This window comes from Mesoplodon mirus (genome assembly GCF_964341445.2).
Source record: "Mesoplodon mirus genome assembly, chromosome: 4".
Taxonomy (NCBI): domain Eukaryota; kingdom Metazoa; phylum Chordata; class Mammalia; order Artiodactyla; family Ziphiidae; genus Mesoplodon; species Mesoplodon mirus.
In genome coordinates this window covers 66,280,263-66,296,191 of record NC_138979.1, presented here as the reverse complement: position 1 = coordinate 66,296,191, position 15,929 = coordinate 66,280,263, and the positions used below count along the sequence as shown (strand labels likewise).

Sequence of the window (15,929 nt, the reverse complement as noted above, 5' to 3'; positions counted from 1 at the left end):
GAATCATCCCAAAACCGCCCCCTCCCAAGTCCGTGGAAAAATTGTCTTCCATAAAACTGGTCCCTGGTGCCAAAAAGGTTGGGGACCACTATCCTACAGTTTTAAAATTGGGAAGTATGAAATGATGACCACTAACCCTATTATCTTATAATGAAGGAAAATGACATATTGACATATTGAACCCTAGCCCTGCAAGTTACTGGATGACCTTGGGCAAATTACCTTGCCCTTCTTAGTCTGTTTCCTTTTTAATATAATAGAATGTTAGTATAAGGTTCTTGTAATAAGTGACTGATAAGCTAATACATGAAAAGAAGTTGATACATTTTATTATTAGTTTTATTGTTACTAGTAGTAATAATAACAGTATTTAAAAAATAGATGCATGCAAACTTACTAATCATAAATACAATGAAAATGAAGACAACACAAAATACCATTTCACAAATATCAGACTGACAAAAATCAGTGAGTTAATATAAAACACTGATAAGGATATGAGGAAATGGAATTCCTATCCTTTAGTGATGGAAAGTGAAATCTGTAAAATCACTTTGGAGAACAATTTGGTGTTACTTGGTAAAGTTGGACATGCATTTATCATAATATTCATAAATTCCTACTGTAGGCATATAAACTTGAGAAACTCCCATATAGGCAAAAGAAGGTTTCTACAAGGATATTCATTGTATCATTGCTTGAAATAGTGAAAAAATAGAAACTATTGCCCTTAAATAGAAAATGGACGAACTGGAAATTTATTCATTTAATAGAATCTGTAGAGCAGTTAAAATAAATTTATCAGATTTATATGCATCAACATAAATAGATCTCAACCCCATGTTATGTGAACATAGAAACTGACAAAATAGTATGATAGCATTTATGTAAATTTTAAATAACACAAAAGATAGAAAGCAGAATATATTGTTTATGGATATTTATTATATATAAATATATACATATAAATTTTATATACACAAATATATTTATATATATTTGTATATATTTACATATATACATATATATTATACACATGTATATAAAAATTTTATAAAAATTTTATAAAACTGCATAGGAACTATATACACACACTCTAACAGTGATTTACATCTTGAGCAAGAGTAAGGGGAAAGGGATGGAGATGGGGAGTTAGCTGTATCTACAACATTTGGTTTCTTACCAATAAGAAAAAAGATCTAAGACAATATGGAAAAATGTTATTGGTTACTGAAAAATGTCAAGTTGGTACATAGGTATTGATAATTTTGTTAGGTGTATGTTGATATACTTCATCATAAAATAATAGAAAACTTAAATATTTTAAAAGGCAATAATAACAAACAGGAAAAGCATTTGAAACCTGTAAGATGAAGGACTAATGTATTTTTCCCCCATGTTTATTGAGATATAGTTGACATATACATCATATAAGTTTAAGGTGTACAATGTGATAATTTGACATATGTATATTCTGTAAAATGTTACTGTTTTCCAGTTTCACACCACTGTGATTGGAAAAGATACTTGATATAATTTCTGTGTTCTTGAATTGTTGAGATTTGTTTTGTGCCGTAACATAGGATTCATCCTAGAAATTGTTCCATGCGTATTTGAGAACAATATGTATTCTGCTGCTGTTGGATGGAGTGTTCTATATATGTCTGTTAGGTCCTTTTGGCCTATAGTGTTGTTTAAATCTGCTGTTTCCTTACTGATTCTCTGTCTGGAAGATCTATCTATTGTTGGGAGTGGGGTATTCAAGTCCCGACATATTATGGTATTGTTGTTTTGTTCTCCTTTTAGTTCTTTTAGTATCAGTTTATATATTTAGGTGCTCCAATGTTGGGTGCATAAATATTTACCACACCACTGTCATATCCTTGGTGGATTGACCTCTCTATCATATAATGACCTTCTTTGTTTCTTTTAACCATTTTTAGCTTAAAATCTATTTTGTCTGATATAAATATAGCTACCCCTGCTTTCTTTTGCTTACCATTTCCTTGAAATATCTATTTCCACCCCTTCGCTCTCAGTCTATGTGTGTCTTTAAAGCTAAAATGAGTCTCTTATAGGCATAATATTGTTGGATATTGTTTTTTTATCCCTTCAGCCACTCTATGTCTTTTGATTGGAGAATTTAATCCATTTACACTTAACGTATTCATAATTACTAATTGGTAAGGACTTACTATTGTCATTTCATTAATTATTTTCTGTTTTTTAGATCCTTTGATCCTTGCTTCCTCTCTTGCTGTCTTCTTTTGTGATTTGATGACTTCTTGCGGCAGTATGCTTTGACTTCTTTACACTATATGTATCTACTACAGGTTTGTAAAGGCTTAAATAAAACATATATATTACATCCTATTTTAAGTTGTTAAAAAGTTTGATAGCATACAGAAACTTTATACAGTTGTCCCTCAGTATTTGTGGGGAATTGGTTCCAGGACCCACTATAGATACCAAAATCCGCAGATGCTCAAGTCCCATCATTGGCCCTCCATACCCTCGGCTCTGCATCTACAGATTCAACCAACCACAGATTGTGTAGCACTGTAGTATTTATTGAAAAAAACCTGCATGTAAGTGGACCTGCACATTTTAAACCTGTGTTGTTCAAGAGTCAACTGTACTTTTATTTCTCCCTCCTCATATTTTAGGTTATTCATGTTATAATTTACCTATTTTTATAGTGTTCATTCAATAACAAATTACTGTGGTTATGTTTACATCTATTATGTTTGATTTTTAACTTTCAAACTAGACTTGTAAGTGAATTATGCACCACCATTACAATACCAGAGGATCGAATTTTGACTGTATGTTTACCATTACCAGTGAGTATTACACATCCATATGTTTTTTTCGTCTTTAAAAAAATTTATTTATTTTATTTTTGGCTGCACTGGGTCTTCGTTGCTGCATGTGGGCTTTCTCTAGTTGTGGCGAGTGGGGGCTACTCTTTGTTGTGGTGCGCAGGCTTCTCATCACAGTGGCTTCTCTTGTTGTGGAGCATGGGCTCTAGGCACGCGGGCTTCAGTAGTTGTAGCATGTGGGTTCAGTAGCTGTGGCTTGTGGGCTCTAGAGTGCAGGCTCAGTAGTTGTGGTGCACGGGTTTAGTTGCTCCACGGCATGTGGGATCTTCCTGGACCAGGGCTCGAACCCATGTCCCCTGCACTGGCAGGTGGATTCTTAACCACTGTGCCACCAGGGAAGCCCATCCATATGTTTTTATGTTATTACTTATCATCCTTTTCTTAAAAAAAAATATTTATTTATTTATTTATTTATTTATTTATTTGGCTGTGCTGGGTCTGAGTTGGGGCACGCGGGATCTTCACTGCCATGTTTGGGATCTTCGTTGCAGCATGTGGGATCTTTAGTTGCACCATGTGGGATCTTTAGTTGCGGCATGCAGGATTTAGTTCCCTGACCAGGGATTGAATCCGGGCCCCCTGCATTGGGAGTGCAGAGTCTTAACCACTGGACTACCAGGGAAGTCCCTATCATCCTTTTCTTTAAACTTGAAGAGTGCCTTTAGTATTTCTTGTAAGGCAGGTCTAGTGGTGATGAACTTCTTCAGCTTTCGTTTGTTTGGCAAAGTCTTTATTTTTCCTTCTTTCCTGAAGGACAGCATTGTTGGGTACAGCATTCTTGGTTGACAGTTTTTTCCTTCCATATTCTGAAAGGCTGTGCCACAGGCTGGGTTTCTTGATCAGGTTGGCTGCTCACTGTGCTCTGATGTTGAGCAAGGTTGCTGGCTGGCCTCTCTGGTTGGGAGGGGCCTCCATTTATATCCCATAGTTGGGTGGGTAAAGAAACTGTCTCTGTGGTTGGGAGAGTCTTTGTTTGGGCTCCATTGTGGGGTGGGGATACAGGCTATGCTCTGTAGTTGAGTGGGACAATAGCTGGGCTCTAAGACTGCCCAGGGTTACTGTTCAGTCTTCCTGGTTATCTGGGGTCAGAGGCTAAGCTCAACAGCTGGGTGGTTCTGCTGGCTTGGTTCCCTGCCTAAGAAGGGCTGTAGTTTGGACTTTGTAGCTGCCTGGGTTTCCCAGCTGGCCTTCCTGGATGGTCAGAATGAAGGCGATGCTGAGCTAGAGGGCAAGGATGATAATTTGCTTTCCTGCCCAGGTTGTGTGATAAAACAAGCTCTACAGCCAATATAGTCTGGGGACTGGGGACCCTAATCAGCAGAACTGCCAACTGAGCTCCGTGGCCAGATGGGGCTACAGGCTCAGCTCCACAGATGGGCAGAGCTGCTGCTTGGGATCTCTGCTTGGGCACCACTTCAAGCAGCAATACAGTCCACCAAGATCTGAGTGCTGACTGCTGTCAGCCCCTCCACACCTTTCTACTTCATCACCAGTGGTCAAGCTCTGCAGATTCCCCCAGCAATCCTGGTGAGCTGAGACCCAAGTGGAAGTGTCCCACAATGCTGGGAGAGCTGGATGTCCATTTGGGCTCCCTCTTCCCACTGGAGAAACCATAGGCTTGCAGGAGGATGGGGGCTCATGCAGTGTTGTGCTGGCCTGTGGGAGGGCTGTTGTGGTCAGAGTGTAGCTGCTCCTCTTACCCTTCTAATGTGGTACTTCTTGATCTCTGAGGTCCGGCGGGAGATGCTTCAGTCTCATCTACCTCCTGCATTCTGAGTTTTCACAATGGTTTCTTGTCTATGGATAGTTACTATCTGGCTTTCTTGTGAGGCCATCTGTTTGATGACACAATCTGATCAAAAGTAATGAACTAAGACCTTGTAAACAGAGGATTATCACAGGGAATCAACACTGATCCTGGCAAACAGGAGCATCATCTACAGCACTGGAGTCCATTTCATAGTACAAGATGGTTGGCTGTTCTTTAGCACATTCCATCCATATCTCAGCAAAGTTCTGGAAGCCAAAAAAATCCAAGATCAAGGGGCCAGCAGGGTTGGATTCTTCTGAGGCCTCTCTTTTTGACTTCCAGATGGCTGCCCTCTTGCTATCTTTCATATGGTTGCCCCTCTATGCATGTGCTTAATGATTTTAATACATGAATAGCTTTTACAATTAAAAAAGTCAATACTTCCAATAGAAAAATGGGCAAAGTACATGAACAGGCAACTCACAAAATAATTAAAATGGCCAGTGAACATTAAAAAATGTTCAATATAACTACTAATATAAAAAATGAAATATTTTCGCCTCTCAGTTTGGCTAAGACTCAAAAGAATGATGATATCTGACAGTGTCTAGGCTGAGGGTACAAAGACGTACTCATATGTAATCTTTATGTAGGACAATTTGGCAATATGGATCAAAATCCTTAATGCATATTCTTTGACCCCCCAATTATACTTCTCAATGTTTAATAGAAGATGATAATCAATTGTAGGGAAAGATGTTCTTTACAGTATTATCTGTAAGAGTAAAATACTAGAATAAACCTATGTAAGTAATAATAGGTTACCTGAAGCAAGTCATGGCTACATAATTAAATACTTGGAAAGCCAGTAAAAATTCATTTGCAAGTTTCTGTTGATTTGGAAAAAAGCACTTATAAAAAAGTATGACCAATGTGTATAAGTATTACAATCTTTTTCATAAAATAACCACATATATATGTACCAAAACCAAAAAAAAACCCAATGATTATCTTTGGGTGGTGTGATTAAAGATAATTTTTGTGTATTCAACAAAATCCATTGTGCTTTTCTGTGTTTTTCAAATCGATTTTCTCACTGAGCACATATTAATTTTATAATTAGGAAACAAGTTATTTTAAAAAGGAGAATGGGGAGAGAGGCAGAGGCAAGCTATCTGCTATTGCAAGAGACTGCACTCTTCAAGAAGTAGCAATGGAGCAAAGGTAAGAAATCTGAGATATTTACAAGGTAGAATCAATAGGTACTAAAGACTTAATTGGATATTGGTTTGGTAAAGGATTGTGAAGAGTTTTTGACAATGCTCAGAATGCTGGCTTAAGTAACTGAATGGGATACTGGTGCTACAGATAAGGACAGAAGACACAGGAAAAGTATCTCCTTTGGGTGGAAAGATAAGGTGTTCAGTTTTGAACTTGTGGAGACTGAGGTGCCTGTAGTACATCCTAGCAGCTAGGAAAGTGCTTGGCTAAAGTACAGTTTTATAACTTCTCCTTGAATAGATGCCTTATGTTTACTAATTTTTGATTCCAAAAGGCTGGTATCAGTGACTTGGACTCATCTATTTGCCTCTTGGTTGCAAAGTTTGATTTCCTTGTTTGGAGGGACAGATATAAATTTCTAATTGAACATGATGAAAAGAATTGTGCTTCAGCAGAAAAACATGAATAGCCAAAGGAATCCTGTGAAAGAACAACAAAGCTGGAGGTATCACATTTCCTGATTTCAATCTATATTACAAAGCTACAGCAATCCAAATAGTATGGTACTGGCATAAAAAGAGACAAGTAGACCAATGGAACAGAACTGAGAGCCCAGAAATAAACCCATGCATATCTGGTCTATGAATATTTGACAAAGGAGCCAAGAATACTCACTAGGGAAAGGATACTCTCTTCAATAAACGGTGCTGGGAAAATCAGATAACAACATGCAGAAGAATGAAACTGGACTCCTACCTTACACCATTCCCAAAAAAAGAACTCAAAATGTATGAAAGATTTAAATCTAAGACCTGAAACCATGAAACTCCTAGAAGAAATCATAGAGGAAAAAACTTGACATTGGTCTTGGCAATATTTTTTTGGATATGACACCAAAAGCACAAGCAACTGAAGCAAAATAAACAAGTGGGACTACTTCAAACTTAAAAACTTCGGCACAGCAAAAGAAACAATCAAAAAAATGAAAAGGTGACCTGCAGAACAGGAGAAAACATTTGCAAAACATATACTGGATAAGGGGTTAATGTTCGAAAAAATAAGGAACTCCTACAATTCAATGGTAAAAACACAAATAATCCAATTAAAAAATGGGCAAAGGACCTGTATAGACGGTTTTCCAAAGAACATATATAAATGGCCAATAGGCATAGGAAAAGATGTTCAACATCACTAATCATCAGGGATATGCAAATTAAAACCACAACGAGATACCACCTCACACCTGTTAGAATGGCTATTATCAAAAACAAAAACAAAAACACAAAACCAAAAAGCCCCCAAAACCAAGAGATAATATTGGCAAGGATGTGGAGAGAAAAGTGAACCTTTGTACACTGTTGGTGGGAAAGTATATTTGTAAAGCCACTATGAAAAACTATGCGGTTCTTCAAAAGATTAAAAAAAGAACCACCATATGATCTATCAGTTCCACTTCTGGGTATATATCTGAAGGAAGTGAATCACTATCTTGAAGAGATACTTGCATTCCCATGTTCACTGCAGCATTATCCAGAATAGCCAAGACATGGAAACAAAGTGTCCATCAACAGATGAATGGATAAAGAGAAGTGGTAAATACACACACACACACACACATATACACACACACACATATATACACACACAATGAAATATTATTCAGCCATAAAAAATAAGGAAATCCTGCAATTTGTGACAATATGGGTGGCCATATAAGGCATTATGCTAAGTGAAATAAGTCAGACAGTAAAGGATAAATCCTGTATGTTCTCACTTACATGTGGAAACTAAATGAGCTGAACTCACAGAAACAGACAGTAGAATGGTGGTTGCCAGAGGCTGGGGTGGAGTGTCGGGGAAATGGGGAGATGTTGGTCAAAGGGTAAAAACTTCCATTTATAAGATGAATAAGTTCTGGGCATGTAACGTACAACATGGTGACTAAAAATAACAATACTGTATTACATACTTGAAAGTTGCTAAGAGAGTAGCTATTAAATGTTTCAACACACACACACACACGGTAATTATGTAAGCTGATGGGAGGTGTTAATGAACATTACTGTGGCAATCATTTTGCAATATATATGTGTATCAAATCATCATGTTGTACAACTTAAACTTACACAATGTTATATGTCACCCATATCTCAGTAAAGCTGGGAAAAAACAGAATTGCAGAGCTTCAGGATTGATGCATTTCCTGAGCAAATTTCAAACCAGTGTTTTTTCAAATTGCAATCTGCTTCTACCCTACACATAATACTGCTTTCCTAGAACTATGCTAAATACTTGACACTGACAATATTTGCATCTTATAGAAAAAATAATTCTGATGTTTGATAGCTGAAAGATATTATTTGGATATTCTGTTAAAGGTTTTTTTTTTATTTGTTTTTTTTTATCCCAGGACCTTGTGAAGTGTCTGGCACAAAGTGAGTACAAGTGATCATATTTTGAGGTGATAAATATTTGAGGATCCCTTAGATCTAGAAACTTGACTAAACCATGTAAAATAATGAGAATAAACACTGTTATTACCTCATCTTGGTTAGACACCCTCTTGCCTCTTCTATGTCAGATAAGGAGAGAACAGGGACATATGTCAGGGTGATGTGCCCTGTTCCAGCTCTACCTTAGGGGTACAGGTCAGAAAATAGTGCCAAAGACTGTGTTGGAACGCTTTCCTCACAACTTTACAATGCTAGAGATATAAACTGACAAAAAATGCACAGGTTGTAGCAGGGAGTGGTGTGAGATTTCCTGTCACTTCATATTTGAGAAGGTGAAAAAGAAAGCATGAAAGTAGTTAAACATGTTCTGTTTGCTTCATTAAGAAGATCTGAGATAAGGTTTGTGGTTCTACATATAGGGATCATCAAGCCAGCCTACAATGCATTATCTACAAGAAAACAATATTTACCAAAAGTGGTTCAAGTCAGATAAAGAGTGGCATGGTTTTGTACTGAAGTACTGTAATTGTCAATCACCCTTTTTAAGTTACATGACTTATTTGGTTTGGCAGATTACCACTGTTATTTTTTTCCCCAATAACCTTCTTATTTTTACAAAGGATCTAGTAACTATAATAATATATGTAAAAATGTAGGTACTTTCTCCCGGAAGGCCGACCAGAATTGCATTGAAGCACTTGGCTGGACCTTCTGCCTCATCACAGCTGAGGCATGTGGCTAAGCTGTCTGGATGACAAGAATGCAGGGTTGCTGCATCACAGAGTAGCCCAAGGGAGAATGCTGGGGCTGAATGGCATTCATCAGCAAAGAGGGCCAGGTTCTACAATGACCAAAAGGACATGGGGAAATTGAATGGGATCAAGCAACTGAGAGAAAGGCCAGGGAGGGTCAAAGTCAAGTGCTGTATGATAAATGGTTGTGGACCCAAAGGGCCTAGTACTCTCTAGCAATAAATATGCCTGGGGAAAGAGGGCAGGCAGATGGAAGGGACAAGTTAACAAAGTAATCAAGGGTAAGAAAGATACTGAATGAAACAACTGTTTTCAAGAAAGCACTACAAGAGACCAGTGTAAAATTTATGAACTGTGAAAGAAGCAAATGCAGAAGAGGGCATTCTCTTTCTCCTATGAACCTACTATAAGCTTCAGAGAGTAACAAATTGCATGGGTTTTGGAAGTCAGAGATCAGTGCAGATCACAGAGGAGTTTCTGATAGGTGGGACAGGTAATTGATTAACACCAGATGGAACCCTGTTGGGAAATTAAATGTCCTACCTGATTCCAGATTCATGAGGGAAAAAGAATTCAGACGTCAAAGTAGGAATAAATTTCCCAGGAGAGAAGGTGACCTTGGAAGGAAGCAGGGTTGACCTTGAACAGGTGTTAGGAATTGCCACATTTGTGTAGTGGAAAACATACAGCTGTTGGGAGTACAGCTAGACCTGAGTTCCAGTCTCAACTCTCCTACTTAACTTTTAAAGTTATTCAGTACATAACCTTGGGCAAACCACTTAACCTCACTGAGCAATTTCCTTACCTACAAAGTCTGTATTAGAAATCCTACACTTATAGGGCTGTAAAGCCTCTACTACAGTACCTTACATATAATGGGTGCTCCATAAATGATAGCTATTATTGCTGTTTTAAATCTGAACCAAATTTATAACCAGAGATGACCTGAGATAGGGAAATTCTTAGAAATTCTTTGAGTTGGAAAGAGTTGACAGCAAAAAAAGTTATAAAAAGCTTGGACACTACCTATTCTAATATCAAATATCTAAATATCAAGAAAGACAAATGAGCTCTAACTGTAATGCTTTTCATTAATAGGATTTTCCTGCTCTCTACAAAATGTGGTATATTTTGTATTAGGAATTTGTGGATGGTGTGAGAAAGATTGCCATCACATGGGCCCTGAGACTTAAATTATTTTAATATATATTTTTTAACAAAAAAGACAGTTTTAAGAAATCTAGAAATTTACCTGATGAGGTCCTGAACTCGACTGTTAAAAGCATCACCTTGTGAGGGTTTGCTTTTCATTTCCTGTGTTGATATTTTTGGTGTAATTGGCTGGCTGTTTCCATCTGGTCGATTGGCAATCAGGCAGCCAAAAACCACAGCGCTGACTTTGAGAAGTCCAGTTGTCAAGCCTTCAAAAACTTGCTTATTTGTATTTCTTCCCAAAATAGCATTATTTTCATCTGGAACATAAACCTAGATGGAAAAAAAATACAGTAATTGTGTTTCAATAAAACCATCAAAAATGAACAGAGATTATATGGAAAATTTCTGGAATCAGAAATAACTTTGAAATTCTAGAGGTGCCATCTGAATGTTTGAGTATTGGTTCTAAGGTCAGATTGTCGAGTTCAAATCTCATCTTTGCGCCCGCTAGCTGGGTGACCTTGGATAGGTTGTTACTTCCAAGCTTCAATTTTCTCATTTATAAAACATGGATAATGACATTACCTATAACATAGGGTTCTTGTGAGGATTAAATGAGCTAATAACATAAAATGCTTAGCTCATGCCTATGTGCATAATAAGCACTCAATAAATATTAGTTATTCAATTGAATAAAGTATATTACAAATTTGTATAAACTCAGAAAACAAACCAGTTGTTAAACTGATAGCACTGTTTCTTGTTAAAGTGAATTTTTAAAATATTTAATCTCAATTCCTCTCTTAGGAAAAAATTTGCATTTCTTATTACAAAATGGTAAAATAGTTTTTTGCCTAATACATAGGGTCATATTGAGCTCTGTTTATTTATGGTTTACAGGAAGTAATATGCCTGTTAAAAGCTGGACAAGGAGTCAGAACCTGGGCTTGGGTTCTGGCCTTGCAGCTATATGATCTTAGACATGTTCCTTAACCTTTCTGTGTCTCAGTTTCCTCAACTGTTAAATGAGGATAATCTTAGTATCTAATGAATCAACATATGTAAATTCTTAGAACAATGTTTGGCACATAGGTAAGTCCTAGAGAAGTGTCATCTGCTACTGGAACTGCTACTCTTACTGTGATTCCTACTATTACCAGGAGTAAATACTACTGTGTATGAACATCAGCTCTCGCAGAGAGGATGACTAGAAATACAGTGGCTAGATACATAATTACCAGGCTAGATACATAATTACCAGTGGCTAGGTACATAATTATTCTGCCTTGGCATGTGATGCTGGCTACATAAGGGTTCATTCTTCCCACAGAGAAGAGGGGCTCCTGAAGGCCTCACTACCAAGAAAGGGGCAGAGACAAGAAGCTAAAGGTGGGGAGGAAGGAAGTTTGGACATGGAATCAGATAGCACTGTAGTTAAGTTCCAGTTCCTCCTCCAGCACGTCACATGACTGTATGTAAATACTTCACATTTCCAAGCTTTGGGTTCTGTATCTGTCTACCTGCTAGGACTACCATGAAGTTCAAATAAGATGGCGAATGGGAAATCACTTGGTAAATTATTACCAATAACTTTACAAATGCACTTATCTAGTAACAACTAGTCTTTGCCTGATTCTCATTCTTTATCTGCACCAGTTCTATCAAAAGATAGAGGAATAAATGATCACTAGGATTCAAAAGGAAGATCTTCATAAACACAAGCAAATATCCCCTCCATTGTTTATTGTTGTTGTTCATTTAGACATTCCATGAAAGTTACTTTTCTGAGAATAGCCTTGTTTAAGACTGTTGACCATCGCTAACCACTGAGCCATTCCTAAGCCAAAGTAATTACAGTAGAATCTTTCTGCAGTATGTGCTGATGGAAGTTCCCTTTGAAACTCTATAAAACAGTCACAGAGCTTCTTCAAGCTGTGACTAGCATAATCTAGCCTATCCCAATACAGAAGGTGGTATTAGGAGTTGCGTTTGAATCAAGAATTTCTGTATAAGTCAGGATAAGCTAGGTTATGCTGCAGTGAAAAATTCCTCAAAAATTTCAGTGGTTTCAAACAATAAAGCTTTATTTTTCATTCAAATGACATGTTCATCTGAGACTGGCTGGGGCTCCTGTTGTCCTTACTTCGGAGTCTAGGTGACAAAGCAACCATCATTTAGAGCAACAATGCCCAACAGAACTTTCTAAAATGACTGAAATGTTTCAATCTATACTGTTCTATATCTGCACTTGTCACATGTGGATAATGAGTACTTCAAATGTAGTTAGTTAGACATGGGACTGAATTTTTAATTTTAGTTAATTTAAATTTAAATAGTGGCTAGTGTATTGAACAGTACAGAGGACTGTAGGTCACAGTGGCAGAGAGCAAAAAATATCTCTGGAGGGTCTTGTGTCAACATTAAATGAGCTGCCTGGAAATGACTCATCACTTTTGCTAACGACTTATTGGCCAAAACGAATCACATAGTCCAATTCAACCACAAGGGAGACAAGAAACGTCATTCTACTATGTACTTGGTAAGAGGGGGAGAATCAGAACATCTGGTCCACAGCACTACCGACGGCATAATATTGTTTCTTCCACTATGACTATACAAATATTATTCACAGTTAAGCTATTTAGTAAATGATTACATTTACTTTCTTGTACAAATTTTTGGTTTCACTCAGATGTTGAATTTCTTAGGTATGTATCACTAGTTCATTGTCAATCTTTCCGGTTAAAATGGAATTTCCTCTCAAGTTCAAACACATCAGGGATTGTTGATTCTTCTTCTCCCTCCAATGGAGACAATTGTCCTGCAACTGCCATCCTCCTGCTCTAATCTGGACTGGTTGCTCTCTAGGCATACTATACAGCTCTCATTCTGAGATGCCCTTCATCTTCATCCAAAGAATTCCTTCCACCCCCACCCCCCGACCCCGAGTTAGATTCCTTTATTTCTTGGATTCCAAACAACTTCCAAAGAAAGGGTGCATGGGAGGAAAAATTTTGAGACCTTTTATGTCTGAAAGTATATTTATTTCATCCTTATACTTGACTGATAGTTTGGATGGATATAGAATTCTTGGTTGGAACTAATATTGGTTGGAACTAATTTTCTTTCAGAGTTTTTTTTTTTAATAAATTTATTTATTTATTCATTTATTTTTGGCTGCGTTGGGTCTTCATTGTTGCGCGTGGGCTTTCTCTAGTTGTGGCGAGTGGGGGCTACTCTTCATTGTGGTGCGTGGGCTTCTCACTGTGGTGGCTTGCCTTGCTGTGGAGCGGGGGCTCTAGGTGCGCAGGTTCAGTAGTTGTGGCTCGCGGGCTCTAGAGCGCAGGCTCAGTAGTTGTGGCACACAGGCTTAGTTGCTCCGCAGCATGTGGGATCTTCCCAGACCAGGGCTCAAACCCTGCATTGGCAGGCAGATTCTTAACCACTGTGCCACCAGGGAAGTCCCTCTTTCAGAGTTTTTAAGGACTGCCCCATTGTTTCCTACTTTAAGTACTGTTCTTCAGAAGTCCAATTAATTCCTAACGTTTTTGTACATGTCCTATTTTGTCCTCTCTGGAAACTTTTAGGCACTTCTTACCCCTGATTTCTTCTGTCATGGTATAGGTCTTCCTTCATTTTTTGTTCAAAAACTCAGTGGTATTTTGCAATCTGAAAGTCATGTGTTTCACTTCTGAAGGTATCTCTTGTATTACTTCTTTGCTAATTTCCTCTCATTTATTTTCTGTGTTGGATTTTGGTCCTGAGCTGAGTCTTGAATTTTCTTGTATTTTTTTCTTCTGCTTTTCATATCTTTTTACTTTGTCCTACTTCTTAGGCAATTTCCTTAACTTTATTTTCCAGTCCTTCTGCTGAATTTTTCATTTCATCAATTGTATTTTTTTTTTTTGCAGTACGCGGGCTTCTCACTGTTGTGGCCTCTCCCGTTGCGGAGCACAGGCTCCAGACGCGCAGGCTCAGCGGCCACAGCTCACAGGCCCAGCCGCTCCGCGACATGTGGGATCTTCCTGGACTGGGGCACGAACCCGTGTCCCCTGCATTGGCAGGCGGACTCTCAACCACTGTGCCACCAGGGAAGCCCCATCAATTGTATTTTTAATTTTCAGGAGTTCTTTTGGGCTCCCTGTTTTGTTTTTACAGTACTTTATTTTTGCTTCATGGCTGCAATATTTTCTCATCTCTGTGAAATTCTAATTTTTAAAGATATTCTTTTGTTTCCTGCATGGTCTTTGTTTCCTTTGAGTTCTTTCTTTGTATTTCAGGTTGTAGGCTTTCCTTAAATATGTGGTAATCTGGGGATTTCTGTCCATACTTAAGATTAATGCATAGATGGATTTCAGTGTTTCACAATCTAGATCTAATCACAAGCTGGATACAAAGTCAGCATGAGGGGCTTCAATTTGGATGACTAAGCAGAGACCCAGCTGGGGAATCCCAACTGTCAATATTTGTAGGTCTATTCTCCTGGGACAGTTAGTGTCACAAGAATGGAATCCTATGCCCTCTAAGCCTAGAGTATATGACATAGCCTGCTCATTTTCTCAGAGGTTCATAGAAGAAGGGGCTGAGTGTCTCAGTGTTTAAGGAACAGATTTTCACTTAATCATTTTGTTTTTGTATGATTTCTGTATGGCTGTACCTGGTGTCCTCATGTCCTGAGTAACTTTGGTTCAACCTCTTGTCTTCTGCCAGTGTTTGGGGAGGGGCATTCACTTGGCTGTACGTGTAGCAGATGGGATCTAGGGCATCTGAACTGCCTCTTATTTAGACTTTCAACCAATCCTCCTCTTTCCAGCCCTACTTGTACCCTCATTTTCTGAGATACTTGGGAACTCTAATTTTTGAGCCTTCTGGGGTTACGTGGCACAGGTTTTCTTCTGGTATTAAGACCTCCTGCTAATTGAGGTTTTAGCTTTTAGGCAACTGTTTTTCAGTCATCTGCTTTCCAGATTAAAACATACTTGCTTTCCTTTCCTTCCCATTCTCTTTGTCGTTGAGGGGTTAGAATTTTATCTGTTTATCTATTTACTATAATATTAGTGGGGGCCTCCAGAGAGAGAGAATGTAACTTGTGTGTTCAATTGGCCACATTTAAAAATTAACTCAATAAATCACCTAAAGACACAAGTTTCTTTTTCTTTTACAAACTACAGAAAGAAAATGAGAAACACATTTCTGGGTAATGTCAGGGTTCTTCATACATCACAGATTTTCATATTCCTTTCTTTTCAAAAACCTTGTACTGATATTAAGTATTTCAAATAAAACACTATACATGTGCATTTAGCAATCTTTCATTTCTCTACAAGTATTTTATCCCATAATTGCATCTTTTAAGAATATAGTTGAGAATCACAAAGACATTAAAGACTTCTGAGATGCCCAAATTAGTGTCATTTATTTAATCACCTGTTCATCTAACATTTGAATATCCACTACATCCATGGTCAAAGGAATAAAGTGATGCTCCGCTTATTCTAAGGATCATTTAGACCCTGTATACTTTGATTTTACAAGTAAGTGTAGAAAGCTGTGGTTTACTGGTTTATAGTAGAACAGAAAGAACAATATAAAAGAGAGAAGTGGTAGCCATTTTAGAGGTAGGCAGTAGCAAAATGTAACACTAATTCTGGAAGCATAAGAAAAAACAGATATAAGAATGCTAAAGGCACTGCAATGTGAGACATGTTATTTTTAC

The 15,929-nt window shown here is 37.8% G+C and overlaps 1 protein-coding gene across 9 annotated transcripts in view; it reads right to left on the bottom strand.

The window, feature by feature from the left end:
• SCAPER (S-phase cyclin A associated protein in the ER) overlaps positions 1–15,929 on the bottom strand; it is a 496,989-nt gene that overhangs the window by 65,306 nt on the left and 415,754 nt on the right. For all 9 annotated transcript variants that reach the window (XM_082617344.1, XM_082617352.1, XM_082617349.1 and 6 more), the window contains one exon: positions 10,311–10,543. In XM_082617344.1, coding sequence (XP_082473470.1) covers positions 10,311–10,543 — 233 coding nt within the window. The remainder of the gene's footprint in view (positions 1–10,310; positions 10,544–15,929) is intronic.